Source organism: Acanthaster planci, linkage group LG02 (genome assembly GCF_054643075.1).
Source record: "Acanthaster planci isolate LZ-2023a linkage group LG02, COTS_SCS, whole genome shotgun sequence".
NCBI lineage: Eukaryota > Metazoa > Echinodermata > Asteroidea > Valvatida > Acanthasteridae > Acanthaster > Acanthaster planci.
The window spans coordinates 22570016-22590220 of record NC_141778.1 but is presented as its reverse complement, the minus strand read 5'-3'; the positions used below and the strand labels follow the sequence as shown (position 1 = coordinate 22590220).

General features: G+C 41.9%; 2 protein-coding genes and 1 long non-coding RNA gene across 6 annotated transcripts in view; 2 read left to right on the top strand and 1 right to left on the bottom strand.

The window, feature by feature from the left end:
- LOC110976082 (uncharacterized) overlaps positions 1-5370 on the top strand; it is a 37358-nt gene extending 31988 nt beyond the window's left edge. The window contains exon 21 of the mRNA XM_087132642.1: positions 75-5370. Coding sequence (XP_086988768.1) covers positions 75-257 — 183 coding nt within the window. The 3' untranslated portion in view covers positions 258-5370. The remainder of the gene's footprint in view (positions 1-74) is intronic.
- Positions 5371-5735: 365 nt separating this feature from the next.
- On the bottom strand, positions 5736-9927 carry LOC110976083 (A-kinase anchor protein 17A-like). Its single transcript, XM_022229058.2, has 5 exons — positions 9759-9927; positions 8450-9289; positions 7924-8072; positions 7056-7296; positions 5736-6700 (listed from the first exon to the last, which is right to left on the bottom strand). The coding sequence occupies exons 2-5, from the start codon at positions 9230-9232 to the stop codon at positions 6299-6301; spliced, it is 1575 nt and encodes a 524-aa protein (XP_022084750.2). The 5' UTR covers positions 9233-9289; positions 9759-9927; the 3' UTR covers positions 5736-6298.
- LOC110976084 (uncharacterized) lies at positions 9924-19840 on the top strand. 4 transcript variants are annotated; one of them, XR_015424251.1, is made up of 6 exons: positions 10174-10524; positions 12402-12432; positions 12720-12979; positions 15679-15855; positions 16255-16452; positions 16931-19840. It is a non-coding gene; the product is annotated as an uncharacterized LOC110976084 (long non-coding RNA). The 4 variants fall into 4 exon arrangements; XR_015424252.1 differs by lacking the exons at positions 10174-10524; positions 12720-12979 and adding an exon at positions 9924-10015; XR_015424253.1 differs by lacking the exon at positions 12720-12979 and having other exon boundaries at positions 16287-16452.
- The last annotated feature ends 365 nt before the right edge of the window (positions 19841-20205 follow it).

Below are 20205 nucleotides of genomic sequence, written 5' to 3'. Positions count from 1 at the left end.
ATTGTAACCCTTACGTCATTACACTGAATTATCTCATCATTTCCTGTGAGAAAGTAATCATCTTTTCTGTTCAGCCCCCGATTGAAGAGACGAATCCCAGCGAGGGCGCTACTGGAGGTGCTGAACCAGACGAAGCTGACGCGTCCACAGCGAGCAAGAGGCCAAGGCAGGAGGGCCAGTCATCGGAATCCCAAATCCCAGCCGCAATGGAAAACCCAACCCCGGAGGGTGCCGTAGGAGGCCAGGAGGACTCGTGAGGGCAAAGGGGAGTGGGGCTTGGGGAGTCGGAAGGCCCTGGGAGCAGGGGGGGATTTAAGGGGGTTGGGGGCAGTGTGGGGTTGGTGCTTGTAATCTGGGGGCTGGGGTCGGAGTTGAAGGCTGATGTCTCAGAAACTTAAGGAGCGGCAACCTTCAGTACGTGAGATGCTGTGCGGGATGAATCTCGGTAAATGAGGGAGGTTGAATGCTTCATTTACATCAGCCTCTGCTGTGCTGATGCACATAGACTTTGGTGTGTTCAAGATCTCTGATAGGCTGGACATAGGGGGACATGGGTTTGCTCTGTCCGTAGGAAGTGTCGCTAATACTGCCGTGTGATGTGGCACAGGGTACGTACTTTCTTTGATCGGCCCGACATATTCACTTTTCAGACACACTCTCTGTTCTGCATAGCCTAGTCCCCCATTCCCTTTGACATGTAGTCGTCCGGTTGAAGAAGCCGTCATTGGTCTCACAGAACTGTAGGATTCCTTGATCCTCAGGCCCCTCCCCCCCCGTGCCTTTGCTGGGGAAAGACAAGGACGTCCGTCCCTGCAAATGATTCGAGTTCCCACAAACCGTGTGTGGAAACGTCAGTGGCAGACCTGCAGGGATGTGTCATTCACTTCTGTGGAGGAGTGTCAGAGCAGTATTGTGCCTGTCGATAATAAGGGGCAGGATGGTTGACATGAAACAGGCGAAGTGACAGTCATTTTCCCACATTGTGTAGTTCATTTATAGCACAAAGCTGAGTGATTTTCTGTTTAGCAATTACATATATTTTGTTAGCAAAGCAATTTTAATGATGTTCAGGCCTTTTTTGGGGGGGGGGATTATTCAGTTGGAGTCCAGACTATGGTCCTAAAATCCCAAATATGAAAATTGAAGTCACCTATTGGAAGCTAAGCCCAATCATTATGGGGCCATTTATAAAGCAGAGTCATTGATCTAATTTGATGAATTATATGTTTTGACAAACAAAATTTAAAAGAACAGATTAGAAAGAAAATCTACTGAAACAAAAGTAATTATTGATAGTTAAACAGAATCATTTAAAATCTGAAAGAATCACAAATCTTATAATTTGAATTATTTACATAGATTTGTGCAGGAAATAGCAAATTATCTTTGGTTTATGTATTGTTTTGTTTAGATTGTATTCTTAATTCCAAGATTGTATGAAAGGTATTCAGTTGTTACCTTTTCCCAAATTAAAATTTTGGGCAAACGATATAGACCCCCAAATACTCAGTCTAAACCCGATTACCAAGAGAAGGCAATGGGCCTTGATTTTTTTTTTTTTTATTTGTAATACTTTCAAGCAACTTTTTTATGTGAGGAGTTGACTGTTCAAAAGGATTGAAGTACAACGGACAGTGCCAGAAGTCTGTGATGGGTTCATGTCAAATGGGATGGAGGTTGTTGGTGGTCGGCCATTTTTAGGGTTCACGGAAATTGAGTCTCTGACCAGTTTCACAGTGACAATCGAAATGTAGGGGAGTGGCTGGGTATCAGGCTCGCCGTTCGTGATCTGTGATTGGTTCTTTTATCCAGACCTCTGTCTGCACTTGCTGGAAATCAACAGTGGCTTGATAAGCATGTTGAGTGCTGATAGCAAGACGTTATTGCCTGTGGCATGTTTGTGTTCAAAATCTCTCTCTCTGTAGTACATCTCTCCATGAAGTGCCCGTCTTCACATCGGTACCGTGTGATAAACAAGATTTGCAACAATATTCATCTGTTGAGCCCGCATGCATGTATGTTCTTTTGCAGTTATAGCTGCCAAAAAAGTTCATCATGGTCCCATTTCCGGCTTTTACATGTTATTTTGTGAATCTAGTGTGGGACCCGGCTGACTGGCTACTTTGCACCTCTCTTTGAGTGAATCCCAGACCAGGAGTCGGCGAAGGGCTCCACGGTGCCGTGCATGGTTTAGAAGCTACCAGCAGGTGTGGTGAATTGTCAGCCCTCTCTCAGATTTCAGGCGGTGATTAGCAAGAAGTTCCAAGCGTGGATGAATGGTTTGTCCTCGGATGCAACACTGGTCATGCTTCACGAGTCCATTGGTCACATTGAATCGCATGTGCCACACGGAGATGGCCGCTGGAGGGTGTGAATAATCTTCAGTTCATTTGGAAATTTCCTTCAGTACCAGCGGCAGCACAGTAACGTTTGCAGACCAAGTCCTTTGTTTGCGGATTGAGACGTCAAATATTTATGAATATTTATTCACCTTCTGAGTATCCTTGTTCAAATTATGTTACCCTTATGTATTGTACATGAGATGAGAAATAAGGTTTTATCCAGACTCCCTCATTTTTGAAATACTTTGGTACTGTTTTAAGTGCTTGAGTGCTTGAGTATGGAATCTTTGTGGATTGTTCTGGAAAGATATTCACACCAAGCTGTTTGCAAGTTAACAAAAATGTATATCAACCGCACTTGTAGATCAGTGCAACTAGACCGTGTTCATACTCTTGCTAGAGATAGTTAAATGTTTGCTTTTTTTCCCTTGTATGGATATTTCAGAATTCTCATTTTAGTTTAACATTCTTTAATTTGTAAATAAGCGTAAACACCATTGCTGCTGAACAACACAGAGTCCGGGTTGGAAAGATCGTCCATAATTGCTTCTAAAGAGTAACTCGCGCTGCACGTGTGTGCCTTCATCTTGAGCATGACATTAAACTTAATCCACTGTGACTGGTATTGTAATTTCAGCTGTTTTGATGAGATGTTTTTCCCATATTTCAAATTGATCCAGTCATGTTGCTCCTGTCGGCAATGTCCTTGGTCTGGCTTGATTTTTTTTGGAGGTGGTTGTCTGTACGTTAGTATGCAAAGTATGCAAATTCAGATTTTATTTCATTGTGAATTTGTAAATATTAACCAAGATGAATGGCACGCTTTTCTTGCTCTTAATCTCTTCTGGGAAAACTATTTTATTTTTTGAAGTAAACATAATTTTCTTCAAAATCCTCTTCACATTAATAGTTTGAGCTTTGGGATTGATTGATTTATTGATAACTGTTGCTTTGCATTGGCTGATTAGTTTCATTGGAAGTATTTAAAAATAAAAGTGTTAAAAAAACAAATGTAAACGCGTTACGAAAAGAAAGGGTAATAGAAAAACAAAGAAAAAAAAAGCAAAAAAAATACAAAGGACAAAAAGGAATTGAAAAAAAGGTGCTTTGTATATTTTTGGGCACATACTGCTAAAAAGATTTTGCATTTCCATAAAGAACTGTTTCTGCTCTGTTAATTTTTGGAGTGACCTTGTTCACTTATTTAAACAGAGGTGGTATCTCTTTATCAAATGTGGCTTTGAACAATTATTTTTTCTCCTTGAAGAAATCTGCATAAGATTACACAGGTTGAGTTGTAATGACTTGTTAGCTGAGGTTTGGAGGTCAAAGGTCGAGAGACTGTAAAGTAAACCGAGAGCAAGTATTAATGAATAGTCTGGGTATTTAAGAAAAGAAAGTTTCAAATTGTACCATATCGAAGAGTAAGACAGGTGTACTCAGTCACTCTTTTTGAGAGTTCAAAGTGTTACATGCTCAAGGATACATGTATCCCAGTGTCTTCTGAGAAAGATTTGAGTCAGTGCGAGTTGTGGAAATGGGAAACACCCAGCTTTCATCAGGTTGTCCAGACCTCTGTCTGCACTTGCTGGAAATCAACAGTGGCTTGATAAGCATGTTGAGTGCTGATAGCAAGACGTTATTGCCTGTGGCATGATTGTGTTCAAAATCTCTCTCTCTGTAGTACATCTCTCCATGAAGTGCCCGTCTTCACATCGGTACCGTGTGATAAACAAGATTTGCAACAATATTCATCTGTTGAGCCCGCATGCATGTATGTTCTTTTGCAGTTATAGCTGCCAAAAAATTCATCATGGTCCCATTGCCGGCCTTTATATGTTATTTTGTGAATTTGGAGCGTGATCCCTGGTTATATGGTGATTCAGTTTGTATCTGGTTCATGTGACGTCGCTTTAGTTCAAACCACGCCCACTGTCTTTTTCAGCCAAATTCTTGATTTAAGCTGTGTTGGTGATGTTGAACAAAACAGAAATTGGACCGAAGGGAATTTCTGCATCATACTCAATGAGTCTAATCTTCAGCAAAATTTCTGTTGTGCTGTGAAATCACCATTGGCAATAGAAGGCTGTTTTGTTTGTGTGAGATTTGGCCTTTTATCCTTAGAGAACGAGAGATACCCCCTGCACGTTTACACTGGTTTTCAGGTTTTTGCCCAGAAATTAAAAATGCACGGTACAAATGCACATCTATTACTTTGCTTAGGCGGTTTAGCAGTATTTATGAGTAGTATTGATCAGTCTAGCCCTTTTTAGCTACAAACTAAAGCCACGGTCATTCAAAGTTGTCAAGGCCTGGCAGCTATGCTGACTCGCACAAAGTCAGAGACATGTATTTGCCAGTATCACAGTGCTGAATATGTCCATCCTCCAAATCGTGCTGCAAGTAGGTGGTGGGCGGTAGCCATAGTCAAAACTGGTTTTGATTTGAAATTTTGGGGGGCCAGGCTGAACCATCCCAGTATGTGTATCGTGTACACCATTTCTCTGTTGATGAAAATGTAATTTTCAATCACTTTTTTTTTTTAATTTGTTGTTTAAAAACCACTTTGGTTCGTAATGCTCTAATTTTGGGTGTAATGGATCTTGAAAGAAAAGGGTTTAAGACCATGGTTGTAATTACCATCTGAAAAGAGGACATATATATAGTAATGTATATAATATAGGGCAGCAGTACAATAGGCAACAAAATTTGATCTTCATTTTTCTCATTTTAAGTCCTTAGAACAGTAGCATTTTTGTTTCTTTTTTGGTGTTATCTGCAGTGACATGTATCCTAAGGCTCTTGAGATTTTTAGTAATATTATTTTAAAAGAGATTGTGTTGATAATGGATTTGCGATAACAAAGATTGGATTGGATTTGTTCCCATCTTACCTTTTTTTCCTCTGTACAAATTTAATTGGAACATTAGTTGACCCGAAAATGGAGAATTTAACAAGCCCAAGATTACTGTGTATGTCAATCATTCACTAGCAAGTGTAATAAACATTAATATTGATGAATCAACAATGCCAATTTTATATTTCTGTGGAGTCTTGGCCACATTACAGTCATTCCCCCCCACAAAAGTATGGTCAACTTGTTACATTTCTAACCTTTATTTCTTGAATCCCGTTGACCTCAGCAGAGACATTTCTGGAACTTATGACTTGCGCACCATTAATATTCCTGAGGATATTTTTGGGATTTAAATACAGAGTGGAGTTAAACAAAATGACAGCCTTTTTTTCATTCTCGATATGAAAAAAGTGACATGCTTACGTAACAATTGGCCAATCTGTGTAATGGCCGTCTTGGTTGGAACCGATTTCAGTGGTGCTTAAGCACTACATTTGTTAGATTTAGCTCACAAAATGCGGCACACTTCCAGGAAGTCAGAGTCGTGAACGATAACACCTGTTTTATTTCACATTTTCTGTGGAATCAATTTTGGATGACCAAACACAGGACCCTGCTGACTTTAGTACTGATCAAACGTAAAATCATGGATTGAGTTTCAGCATGCAATTAATTAGAGTCACTTTCGATTGATTAGCTCTGGTATGTAACTCTTTAAGCAACGTATAAAAGTCGGCTTTAAAAGAACATGTTGGCTTGGGAAAGCAACTACACTTTTGTAGGCCCCAGGGTATTTGTGGGCCCCTTTGAATGAAACCACTTTGTAAAAAGGTCTTACTGGCAACACAACCGGTAAGTTAAAAACCACTTTGTTCCATTACAGAATAACAAGGATCCCTCTATCGGCTTCTGTGAAGCATCCTGACAAGAATACAGTCATGAACTCAGTTTTTGGTTTCTGAAGCAGAAAACTTTCAATTGCCATAGTTGACTCCAAAGAGAGACATGCAAAGTTCCAGTGCACAGCATTCTCCCTTGTTGAACAGTCTGTTAGCGTACGAGTCTACTGCATGACCTTCACAGACCATCCGACCCTTGGCTACCTGTGCTTGTGCGCCATGGCTGACTTCAGCTTGGGTCTCTTGGTGCTCCTCTCCCCATCGACTCTGTCCCCGTACTGGTGGCGGTCCTCGTCGATGTGGGGCCGGGGATACAGGCCGGGTACCACAGCCGACTTTAGCCTGGCCCTGCCGCTCAGCCTCTGCCGCAGGCGCTCCCGCCGTTGCTCCTCCTCCTGCTCCGTCCGGTTCCTCAGGTTCTTTGTCAGCTTGCGCTTGAGGCGCAGCTCGCGCCGCCGCAGCTCGCGCTGTTGGCGGGCTGCTGCCTTCTCCTGGGCGCGCTCCTCCCGCTCCTTCTTGAGCCGTTCCTCCTCCAGCTGCCGCAGTCGCTCCTGCTCCAGTTCCTCCAGTCGTCGCTGCACCTCTTCGTGTTGCTTTATGACCTGGGTTGAAGGAGCAATCATCTTGAATGACTCAAATTTGGAATTCCTTGACAATAAAGATGGAGTGAAGCGATGAAACAAAGTGGCAGGTAGGTAAAGTCAACGATTTCCAATCATGTTCACACCACATTTGGGAAAACCTTATTTTCCAGCATAAGAGTAGAGTACAAAAATCTGCTTAGATTTTTATCACACAGTGGATGCCAATTTGGAAATGGTTAAGAGCATTTGTGTCGCCAAGATTTTGTCAGGGGGCAAAGCACTCGACTGGAAACTGCCAGACCTAACAGTAGAAGAGGGTTCTTCTATCTTTTGTTTCTTCTTGTTCTCCCCTCCTCGTTTTGTGTCTCCATACCTTAACCCGTTCGAAGAGCTCCGTCAGCAGTCGGATAGATTCCAGCTGTCTTAGCGCGATGAGTAGCTTGCGCTCCTCCAGCGCTATCCGCCGCTGCAGCTCCTGCTCCTGTCGCTGCCTCTTCTTCTCCTCCCGCAGCTGCCGTCGTTTCTCTTCCCTCTGCTGCCGTCTCTCCTCCTTGCGCGTCAGCTTGGCCTGCTTCCGCTGTATCCTGTACAGCTCCTCTTGCTCCTTTCTCCGCCTGTATCAGGGAGAGCTTGTTCTGGTCTAAGCGTCTTCTAGGGACGTCATGTGTTTTCCTATTTATTTTCTTTTCTTTTTTTTAAAATTCTAGGTACAATTCTATTGTGTGCCATTGCTAACTTCACTATAGCAAATTGACTCGCCGTTAACTTTTGCAATGTATTTACAACCTTGCAAGGTACGGTTGGTAAGCCTTTGGGGAAGCATTTTTCCTGTTTTCAATCTAGCTACTAGTGATGTACCATTATTCAATAGTTCAATTATGTTTTCCTTTGCAATGACGTGATGTACAAATCTCCCTGCTTCCCTGTGTAAGCCCCGCGCGCACATCTTGAATTGTCAGATGTGCAGTGGTGCATGTAGGAATGTCTCTTAACTTTAAGCATCCATTTCTAATGTTTTCTTCACACATCCTTAGGGACTGAGGGTCAGAATCACCCATTTAAAGACAAATGAACATGTTGATCTAATTACATGTATGGGTTTGTCAAAACACGTTCTCTGGATAACTCACTACCTATCTGTCAGTTTTGAAGCACCACATAGGCCTATTGGGATATACGTTCCTCCTTTGAACAGACAATCAGTTTGATTTGATGACTCTGAAGCATCATAGCAGGCTCACCTTTCCTCCTCCTGTTTTCTCTCCTCTTCTTCCCGTTCCAGTCGTTTCTGCTCTTCGCGCTGCTTCTCCAGTTGGATCAGCCTCTGTCGTTCCTTTTCCCGTTTCCGGATGCTTTTGGCGCACAGGTGACGCGTCTTGTCAAAGTCAACCTGTTGGAGGAATTTTTCAGAAAGGCAATGAGTAAAGGGCAGGAAGTGAGTTCCAAATGAATCTGAAAAAGAACAAAAATATGGTGCCTCATCCTCACAATGAGGCAGCATAAATACAGTCGAAGAACTTTTAGTCTGATGGTCTAAGGTGCATATCCCACCTATGAACACCTCATTCTTTCAACTAAAGTTCAAACGAGCCTGTTTGATATTTCAAAACAACAAGGTCATTTGGAAACAAAGCATGTGTGCGAGTCTGTGCATGGCCACGCTGATAGGGCAGACCACCTGCATGTCTGAATGACCTCCAACGCACTTCATTTTGGGCAAACGCTGTTGGACTACTGAACTGGCTTATCATAGGACTGGCTGTGTACCTTGATGTCAGCTGTATAAGCTTTGCCTTCTTTCTCATTTTCATCCGTAATTGTCTCTTTCTTCATAAGTTTCATTCCCTTTAGAGCGTCCATTGCTTTCACAAACCCGATGTACTCTGTGTACTGAATGAAGGCTTCAAATGTCAACGTGTTGAAAGAGGAAAACGTCCGGAAGTTTCCACCGATGACCTGTGACTCGTGCCGGTAGGGGTCCAGCATTGGAATGTCTACGTTACGGATCTCGCCGAACAGCTCAAAGATCTTCTTGATAATGAGTTCACTGGGCTTGTCCGGCTCGGCCGTTGAGGAGAACCACTTGCATGGCAGGCTCTCGATCTTGATGGTATCTGGCCGCTCCCCAGGGTTGTTCTCATTCATGTTTTTGGCGTCGCGGAAGAACGAGTCCCAGTCATGCCGGTTGGGGAAGCTGATCTTGGCCTCAGCCGCCCTGACTTTGAGCGGCTCAGGGAACCCACTGAGCTTGATTACTTTGCCATCCAGCCTCAGGATGAGGACCTTGATGAGGCTCTTGGCTTCCACCTCGGCCTCAAAGCGCAGGAACTCCAGCGAGCTCTTGCTGACCCGCAGGACCAGGAAGGAGTCGGGCTTGGCCATACGCTTGAGCTTCTCCATCACCTCCCAGTTGCTGATGGATTTGCCTTCCATCTTCATCTGAGGTAGGGTGACAGAGATGTTGAGCTTGGCGATGGGCTTGAGGTAGAGGCCATGTGGACCATGCAGCTCAATAGCTTCTGACTGGTTGAAACACAGTTGGGTCGTCATGGTGACATAGAGGTGTGACAGGATACCAGACAGCAGGTATCAAGTTTAAATTTTTTTCTAGACAGTAACAGACAGGGGAAAAGAATACAAAGACACAGCCTGTTAAATTCAATTAATCCTATCCTCTCTAGGCATACATGCTCTGTACTGTAACTCAACATGCTCAATGACATCTCTGTACTGCACTGTGATGGTTAAATATATGCAAGCCTACCGGTTCGCTCAAACAATGCATGTGTTACGCGCTCAGATTTGACTTCCATGATAACACATTGGTCTCCAGGCCCCTGGTCGTCTCTTGTGTGTGTATTACTAAATACTAACTAATCAGCGAGACAACAAAATGTATAATAATAGACATGTTTATGATCATTGATTCTGGCCTATCCATTCATTAATGGTCAGCGTCGACGCAGCTATGGCAGCAGTGCAACGGCGCTGAAGTGGTTGCCGTTGGGCTGCGGAATGGACCAACAAAATGTCTGCCGAAATTTCCACTCTCAAAAAAATGTATCGAAATACTCACCAGGTATTTACCTCTGAGGAGAAGAACCCATGATCACCAGATCGCCTTCATTACGCACTGCAAGCTAGCATGGCCGTATACAGAATGCCTTCTTCATACACTACCTGTTTTTATAATAATGGTATATGTGACAGAATTAAAGAGCGCCCTCCCTTCAGATTTTTCGGATATAGCTTTCATGGCTAGTGACAGCTTGACAAGATAGCCCCCCGGCCTGAGCGCTGGATGGACCTTGAAGTCTGAAGACCATAAACCTGGTGAAAAATCTCTCCGGTTCTATAAAGAATGAAAAATAATAATAACGGGTTCTTTTATAACGCTTTTAAACTTAATATCAAAGCGCTTTTCCATTATATTACTCAAGGTCTAAGCTGAAAACAGCTTCGTGTGCTGTTTTACAAAGCGTGTGCGTTCTTTTGTTCCTTAGAAACAAACAAACAAAAAATTATAATCAAACTGATAAAATTTATTTTAACGATGTTTCAATGAACTATAAATTCCCCAAAGCATATACGCGTGAGCTCATTTTGCATGAAAACTTCACTTTTTAAATCGAATGTGAGCACATGACATCGAGCATGGGCCGGACACATCACGTGGTCGTCGTGATAAACATTGTGCAGCTGTAAAATGGCGCCTGTTTTCAAATCGGGTGTATCTTTCCACCAAAGAGGCTTGTTTTTGGCCTGCCGGAGTTCGTTTTCCCTCAAACGAAGTACACGTCTTGAATATTTCATACATCAAGCGTGATCATGATATTCGCTAGGTAAGTAATCTACATTACATTTATCGAACAAAGTGTATGACTTCGTAGAATCTTGTGTTATATTTTTCAAGGTATAGGCCTACATGTATGCTCCGTCACATTGCATGACGTGATACCTGTATGACACAATAATATTTTCAACTGTCAAAACCGGTAAAATTTCACACTCTCTAGACACACTCACCACAGAATTACTCATCAATTTTCCAGTTGCCTAAAAGGAAGAAAAGAAAGAAGAATTTCCAAACGTGAAGGTAGTCTTAGCGTGACTGATGATTTATATCTGGTAATGTAAGAACACAAAGTAGTTTTAAAATAGGCTGGGAAAAAATTTAGAGGGCCCTAAAGCTAAATGTCTCACATTTGGATAGCAACAGAAGATGTCAGCTTTTTTAATGCAGAAGCCTTCCATCCCTCCTGATCCCTGATATTGAATTTCGGGGAAGAATTCAATTTTCCACGGTCCCAGTTTTTAAGTGTCGCAAACATCGATAATTTTAGACGGTGATGGGGGAATTTTAATAAGGGAAGGGGCTTTAATACAGGTGCGGACCTGGCTACAGGGTTTGGGGTGGAGTCAACCGCCCAACCCTGAAGCCCCCCAAAATAAAAAAGAAAATCAGGAACAGGACAGTGCATCAGGAACAATGTTAATGCATAACCCCATGTGTCTGCCTGCCCACAACAATTTTGGACATGAAAAAATCTGATGGAAGTGACCCTTCCCCCCTGAAAATTCCTGGATCCACCCCTGCAGTACCTGGAGAAACAGGTTTAAAAAGTAGCAGGGTAAACGTGTAGATGTTCATGGTTGTGGTTGTGGTTTAATGTCGAATTTCTTTCCCTCTCCTGATCTTTTCCGGTTCGCAGTGATGTTTTACCTTGTACAGTTATGTTTAATTTTATTACATTTGTTGAAGTTTTTCCCAAAGCAAACCATGTTTTGTTAGGTTGGTTCACTAAGGTTCCCTAGGGTTTCTCTTTTTATAGCAAGTCTATCAATTATTGTGTCAACTGTTCTGTTCATTTGGGCCGTTCTCAACCAAAGATCTCAGTGTCATAAAAAGAACACATTTTATCAGCCTCTAGGTTATATTGTCATTACCCAAGCCTGATCATACAAAAACCAGTTTGAAATAAGCCTTTTGCAAGTTAAATTTGAGTGAAATCTGGTACACTGAGTTATCCAATTGTACATAAACATAACAATTTGAATTCCCCAGACTAAAGACACTGTTGCTATACCTTGTGGTTCGAGGCAAGTTTCTGCATAGCGACCACCATCTCTGGAGTGGATTGGTAATTCCTTCTTGCCCGTATGATCCATTGAAAACAGTGTGTAGTTGCAGGGCATCTCTTATGTAACTACAAGCAAAAGCTTGCCCCAAATCATGAAGAAAAGCAACAGTGTAGGGATAAGTCATATTGTTATGTTCACACGAATTCTAAGAACTCAGTGTACCAGATTTTATTCAAATGTAACTTGCAAAAGGCTTCCAACCGCACATGCCCAAAACGAAGCATGTCTGCGGTCCTTTGGGAATACCAATATGTGGGCGCCAGGTCTGTTCTATTAGCGTAGCTATACCCTGACTCTTATGTGTACTGTTCTGGAATGGCTTTTGAAATATTGAACTTGCTCATTGTCATCGTCATCCTTTTGCACAACAATTTCTTTCAAATCATAGCTGTACCCTCTTATTCAAAATGAACTCTGGAATGATACCCTTACCGTGAATATATAGCCCCAAAAGATTTTAGAAACTAAAGGTTGATTGCATTGAATAAGGGCTACTGCAATAGTGATTTATCTTTCTCTTCTGGGAGTCGAGTCCTGAAGTACGTACATGATCTTGTTGTTGTCTTTCCAATTTCAGATGAACATCCAGACATCCTGTTTTAGGACAGGTAGGTGAATTCACAACTGCAGTTCTGTTATTCTTTCAACTTTTCAGTCCATGCATTCATTTGTGAGTTTGACGATGATGGGCTTTTATTGATGCATTGAGATTACACCAACAATTTTCAAAAATTTCTCAGCTAGAGAGTATGTAGAATTTACGCAGATGAATCATTGATGTTGTCAGCTACCATGTGCATTGAAATCCTCGAACGCAAATCTTTTATTTGGGCTGTTGCTGTTCCCTATTTCTTTCAAGGTGAGCATCGTAAAATTTTTGCCTTTTCATTGAAAGGATCACATTGGTCTGGTGGATGCTTCTAGCTTCACACAAGGCACAGTTATGCTATTTAGGAAAAAGAAATCCAGAAAGTAACGAGGGTCTGGCCTGCATGCAGAAGTGCTTGCGAATCAGTATCCACTCTATGGGCAAACAGGACTGTCTCCAACAGGTGGCCTGTTGTCTTTGACCAAGATAAAACTATCTGCACCCCAGGATGATGTCTCTCGAAAATGCTGCAGTATGACCCATTTACTCCCTATCCCTTGCAGAAAGTAGGTGTATCACAAGTTGTTAACTGGACCAAGTCAGTTGAATATAGCCTTGTGGCTGTAATCACAACTGCCACACATTCCTTCTCTTACCATGCATGCTGCCAGTTCCTTCTCTTACCATGCATGCTGCCGTTTCCTTCTCTTGCCATGCATGCTGCTATTTCCTTCTCTTACCATGGATGTTGCAATTTCCTCTCTTATCATGCATGCTGCTGTTTCGTTCTCTTACCATGGATGCTGCCATTTCCTTCTCTTACCATGCATGCTGCCGTTTCCTTCTCTTACCATGCATGCTGCCATTTCCTTCTCTTACCATGCATGCTGCCATTTCCTTCTCTTACCATGCATGCTGCCATTTCCTTCTCTTGCCATGCATGCTGCCATTTCCTTCTCTGACCATGCATGCTGCCGTTTCTTTCTCTTACCATGCATGCTACCATTTCCTTCTCTTACCATGCATGCTGCCATTTCCTTCTCTTACCATGCATGCTACCATTTCCTTCTCTTACCATGCATGCTGCCGTTTCCTTCTCTTACCATGCATGCTGCCGTTTCCTTCTCTTACCATGCATGCTGCCATTTCCTTCTCTTACCATGCATGCTGCCATTTCCTTCTCTTACCATGCATGCTGCCGTTTCCTTCTCTTACCATGCATGCTGCCATTTCTTTCTCTGACCATGCATGCTGCCGTTTCCTTGTCTGACTATGCATGCTGCCATTTCCTTCTCTGACCATGCATGCTGCCGTTTCCTTCTCTTACCATGCATGCTGCCATTTCGTTCTCTTACCATGCATGCTGCCATTTCTTTCCTACCATGCATGCTGCCATTTCCTTCTCTTACCATGCATACTGCCATGTTGTTCTCTTACCATGCACGCTGCCATTTCCTTCTCTGGCCATGCATGCTACCATTTCCTTCTCTTACCATGCATGCTGCCATTTCCTTCTCTTACCATGCATACTGCCATGTTGTTCTCTTACCATGCATGCTGCCGTTTCTTTCTCTTACCATGCATGCTACCATTTCCTTCTCTTACCATGCATGCTGCCATTTCCTTCTCTTACCATGCATGCTGCCATTTCCTTCTCTGACCATGCATGCTGCCGTTTCCTTCTCTTACCATGCATGCTGCCATTTCCTTCTCTTACCATGCATGCTGCCGTTTCCTTCTCTGACCATGCATGCTGCCGTTTCCTTGTCTGACTATGCATGCTGCCATTTCCTTCTCTGACCATGCATGCTGCCGTTTCCTTCTCTGACCACGAATGCTGCCATTTCCTTCTCATACCTTGCATGCTGCCATTTCCTTCTCTTACCATACATGCTGCCGTTTCCTTCTCTTACCACGAATGCTGCCATTTCCTTCTCTTACCATGCATGCTGCCATTTCCTTCTCTTACCACGAATGCTGCCATTTCCTTCTCTTACCATGCATGCTGCCGTTTCCGTCTCTGACCACGAATGCTGCCATTTCCTTCTCATACCTTGCATGCTGCCATTTCCTTCTCTGACCATGCATGCTGCCGTTTCCTTCTCTGACCATGCATGCTGCCATTTCCTTCTCTTACCATGCATGCTGCCATTTCCTTCTCTTACCATGCATGCTGCCATTTCCTTCTCTTACCATGCATGCTGCCATTTCCTTCTCTCACCCTGCATGCTGCCATTTTTTTCTCTTACCTTGCATGCTGCCATTTCTTTCTCTGACCATGCATGCTGCCATTTCCTTCTCTTACCATGCATGCTTCCATTTCCTTCTCTTACCATGCATGCTGCCATTTCTTTCCTACCATGCATGCTACCATTTCCTTCTCTTACCATGCATGCTGTCATTTCCTTCTCTTACCATGCATGCTGCCATTTCCTTCTCTTACCATGCATGCTGCCATTTCCTTCTCTAGCTTACCATGCATGCTGCCATTTCCTTCTCTTACCATGCATGCTGCCATTTCCTTCTCTTACCATGCATGCTGCCATTTCCTTCTCTTACCATGCATGCTGCCATTTCCTTCTCTTACCATGCATGCTGCCATTTCCTTCTCTTACCATGCATGCTGCCATTTCCTTCTCTTACCATGCATGCTGCCATTTCCTTCTCTAGCTTACCATGCATGCTGCCATTTCCTTCTCTTACCATGCATGCTGCCATTTCCTTCTCTTACCATGCATGCTACCATTTCCTTCTCTTACCATGCATGCTGCCATTTCCTTCTCTTACCATGCATGCTGCCATTTCCTTCTCTTACCATGCATGCTGCCATTTCCTTCTCTTACCATGCATGCTGCCATTTCCTTTTTTTTTGCCATGTATGCTGGCTTTTCCTTCTCTTACTGCGTGTGCTGCTATTTTCTTCTTTTGCCATGGAAGCTGTCATTTCCTTCTTGCCATGCGGAAGACCTGTCTCAGGGTAATTGTTATACCACTGTTTTGTTTCACTATCTCAATTTAAGATGATTTTTAACATCACCTGGTTAAGCTGAAGTAACCTACTGATATTGCAATCAACCCCGTTGATGACTCCAATATGTAATTGATGAAACGATCATTATGCACTTTGTGAAAGATGGTCGCGCATCAGGTGACTGATGGTATTATTATCAATGTTGTATATCAATAACAGAAACTGTCAAAGGTCCTCACCATTTCCTGACTATCATCTGTGATTTTCGAGATCCTTTTTGTCTCTCACTGACAGGTTCAATGGCCAAGGCTTGCTGGAGTCCATAACCTGGCCCACAGGAGGAGGTGACCAGGCTTCGCTCCCTGATCACTGACTCCCACTCCATTGTGGAGATGACTTAGCCAGGCCAGGCTGACTTCATCAGCTCAACACTGCAGCACACCTGGCTGACAGAACGGACATTACTGTAAGGTGGGTGGGCAGAACCGTCGTTTCCCTCTCTTTAGTAATTTTTAATCTCACCTCGACGTAGCTTACAAGGTGACAGTAAGGTTCAGGGAGAGAAAATTAGGATTGAACCTCAGAGTAAAATTTACCCACAGAGGGGTCATAAAGGTTAGAGAAATTCCCAAATTTATTCCCTCCCAGAGAAAAAAAATCCATTTGGCCCCCCTCATACCCCAAACAGCTTTGATTCTGGATCTGCCCTTTGTGGAACTAGATAAGGTCCAACTGCCTCAATGCGTAGATGTGTACTCAATAGTAAGCAGCACTGATGTCACAGAGGGACTGAGAAACCATTGACATGCCAAGCTGAGTATTGCCAGACATCAACTTGTGCACTGTATCTTCTTAACACTGCCGACATAGATGGCTATCACCATCCAATCATGCCATGACAGCCAGTTCATGCTTCGGAATGGTGTCAGTGTCCAGCTGCAGAGTGACTCAACTCTGTCTACGGGGATGGGTTTGTGCTGTCGTGACTAAGTGCAAGTTTGCCCTGCCTGAGGACTTGGTCAACCGGCTGGACTGGCGATACTGCGGCTGGAGGGTTGACAAAGACAGGTAGACACTATTGGTGATTGTGCGTATGTCTTTCTTGCATTATCTTGTCACAATTCACTTTGACTGCACATTTTTATCCTTCAGTTCTTTCCATTCACTCCAAATTGAAGACATCCTACATCTTTTCACATTTCTTCAGGTTACCCTTGTTAGTCAGTTTTTACTCCGCTGAACTTGTCCAGTTTAATTTGGTGACTGTAGAATCTTGAATCCACCATAAGATTACAAAACAGTACTACTTGAGGTTTGAAAACTACCTTTTCCAAGCTACAAAGGACTTTTTTGATGTTCAGTGGAAATGATTTCATGTTCAATCCTTTTTTCTTTTTTTCCCTGAAGCTTCCCTGCCTTATTATTTTGAGCCCTCACTATCACTCATACTACATCCTTATTCATCTTGCTTTTTGGTTCTATCTCAAGCAGTTTTTTCTTGCAAAACGCTGAAAAAAATGTTACTTTCTTGTCATTTTCTAAACAGCACCACTTTGCCACTGACTCCAAGACCTCTATCCCACCTGTGAAGTTCAACAGTTGTCCCGCCCACATTAGAGGAACACGTCCTGCTGAGTCTAACCTGTAGCAAAATTCATACGAAGGTGTTTGGAACCATTGGAGAGACAACACAGAGACTTGTCTCTGTGGTAACTGGAGCAGAGATCCCGGACACTTTTTGGCATTTGCAGGATGGACGTGATGTACGGTATTTTGTGAAATCAAATGATGCAGAAGAAGACTTAGACACATTGGATTTGATTTCAGAAGTGGCAAGCTTGAACATGATCCTCAACGATGGAAGGATGATAGTGGCAGCACGCTCGTCACCACAAGCAAACGTCACAATTATTACATTACAGACAGACTTCACAGCCTGGCACTTCCTTTGCGGCATCACCATAGATGCTGCTAGAACTATGGTGCTAGCCCAGGCAAAGACGGTGGCCAATGCCCAGGCTTGGCAAAAGGAGAAAGTCAACATTTCAAACAGTTGGTGGGCCACAGAAATTGTCGCCATAGTAAAGTGTCGAAAAATAAAACATAAATGAGGGTTGCCTCACTTACACCACCATGTAACACTGCATGAGCTGTCTCATAAAATGACTGATTTTGCTACCATTTTTGTGTACAGTTTCTGCTGAAACAAGGAGATTCTTCTAAATGCATACTTATTCATGTGTTGTTACCTGTATAATCTGTTTTATTCCTTCATGATGAAAAGCTTAATCTGCTGAACCACCAACGTTGCTACAAATAACTTGCTTTTAATATTTGTCAGACATTACTCTATTTTTTTAATCATATTTCAGGAATTGTTACTTGTACATGTCTTGTCAATTGGTCATCAGTTTTCAATTAAAAAAGAACTTGATTGAAATAAAATTAATGACTACATGTGTAATGTGTAGTTATAGCTTCTTTGATAGCAGGCATGACACGAAAAGAAACGCTTAAATGTTTATGAGATGTTCTGCAAGAAAGTGAAAAGGTTGGGATCCTGTACTTTGTGAAATTGCAAGGAAATAGGGAAAGAATAGCAGCTGATTGAGTTCTGCACTGAGTATGGATATGGGAAAGCGTGTACATGCACAATGCTAACAGTTGGGGGGACACTGAAACTGTCATCAGCATGTTTTATTCATAAGAATATGTCTCCATTGTTCAGTGAGTTCATTCGAATCACCAGAGAGTTTCACGTTTCAGTGTTTAATTTAGTATTTTTTTTTTTAATATTTATTTGGCTTTGCATTGGGGATGTTAATTTCGTACACCATTTCTGAGAATTCAGTGTGATTATTTATATTTGTGTAAGGACAGAACTTAGTATAAAATTAGTTTAGTCTTAACTATATTCATCTATCTGTACAAGAGTTAACATGTATTTCACCTGTTAAATAGTCCAATTCATGCCTACAGTCACTGGAAGCATATCAACTACACATATTTTAGGATACATCGACATTTTTGCAAATCTTACATCATTTTTCAAGACAAAGTTTATGATTGCAAGACAGTTATTTTTGCAAAAGATTTCAAAACTGCCATAGATGAAACAGGTTTACTAAAAGACATCTATTATGAACAGCTTAGAATATAGATAAATTATATTTGGGCAAATGATACCTTTTGTTTCGAATAAAGTGCCTTTTGAACTACAAATACGCTTTGCTATAAATTGTTACCCTTTGTGGATAGTAAGATATCTGGTTGCAAGGAATGTGGTTTTTTTCATCATGTATCTGTAATGGTGGCACAGATATGCAAATATCTACATATTTATCTATTATATTTACATATGTCATATTTAAAGAGAAATGATACCCTATAGGTAGAGAAAGTGTGCACAATATGTATTTAAAGTTGCTCATGCATCACCATGTGTGAATCATTGCGCAAGTGATTTTGTGACGAACGGGATACAAAACAACGGGGAGAGAATTATGGGAACTTTTACTATTTCAGTTTTCTGCTGTTTTGTGTGTGGCAACTTACATTCCCGAGAATATAAAAACAATTTGTCAAAAAGATTTCACAGGTAAACTTTGAAACCATTGATGGATGGCACCACTTCTTGCCAATTTGTACTGGCAAGTTGATATCAATTGTTGATGCATATTTGATTGGGTCTAATCAATCCATGTTATAATGGCTGACAAAAGTACCTTTAACATTCAGAGTTTAATTTCACAGCTATACTAACCGTGGAATTCTGCTCTTGCTACTGTTCTGTGATATACTATGCCAGCATCAGCATATTTTATGTCATTTCTTACTTACTCGACTGCGAATACACAGTCCCTATAATATAGTAATTAATCTACATGATAAGCAAACCATTAATACATAAATCTTTGCTATAGTGAGGGACAATTCTTTTCCATGTGATTAGCAATGCTGTAAAATTGGGCATTTACTTACTATGGCCTTTTCTTCACTCCTTTTTATTCCCAATTTGTATTTGTGTTTTCATGTTTAATACTATAAATGCTTTCTGAATGGCAGAGTATATCCAGTTTTTCTTATGTTTTCTTTCGACTGCCCTTACTAATGTAGCCAAATTTAGCAGAATTTATGTAAGTTTCCTTATTTGTAATGTGATTGCCAGGTACGGTGGTGCTAATTCCACCTGTGTATATTGTGTTCTAAGTGAACAGCTTTATGATGTTAATATTCTTCGTTCACTGATATTTTCCCCAATTTTGATTTTTTTTCTTATTGCTTATTAGGCATGGCATGTTTGAAGTCTTGTCCAATTTTGAGAATAAATTATTGATTAAAGATAACTACAATGGAAAATTTTCTGTATTTCGTACTGTGCTGCAGTTTCTGCGAGCTCATATTTTTTTGTCCACAACTGATCATCAGACATTAAAAAATGATTTGTTGCAACAACTCTTCATTGTCTAGCCAAGTAACTGATGCTTCCCATTCTTTCTCTTGTCTTAACTGTTTACATTCGGAATACATTTCTCAGTTTTTTCAATAAAATTTCTACAAAAATCAGGTGAATAATGCATATGCAAATTTTGGAAGGGAGTTCGGGGCGTTGAAGGAAGCTGATTGGTTTCTCTGCAGAAGGGGGGGGGCAATTCTTTTGTTATTGAGCATTCTTAGGTGTGCTGTCTTGCATATCATTAAAAAGCACAAAAGAGTTATTGTAAGTTGGAATGCGCATTTCGAGCAGAATCTGTTGAGCAGCTCTGTGCGTGGTTCATCCGCCATTTTTGGCCCTCCGTTTTCAAGACCAGCGCTTCCAAC

What these genes read in the sequence shown, in the direction of transcription:
- LOC110976083 (XM_022229058.2), bottom strand. Translation starts at nt 9,232, where the DNA reads ATGACGACCCAACTGTGTTTCAACCAGTCAGAAGCTATTGAGCTGCAT. An exon ending in AGAAAACAGGAGGAGGAAAG is followed by an intron (nt 7,297 to 7,923) that starts GTGAGCCTGCTA and finishes TCCCTGATACAG; the next exon opens with GCGGAGAAAGGAGCAAGAGG. An exon ending in AGCTCTTCGAACGGGTTAAG is followed by an intron (nt 6,701 to 7,055) that starts GTATGGAGACAC and finishes CCTTCAACCCAG; the next exon opens with GTCATAAAGCAACACGAAGA.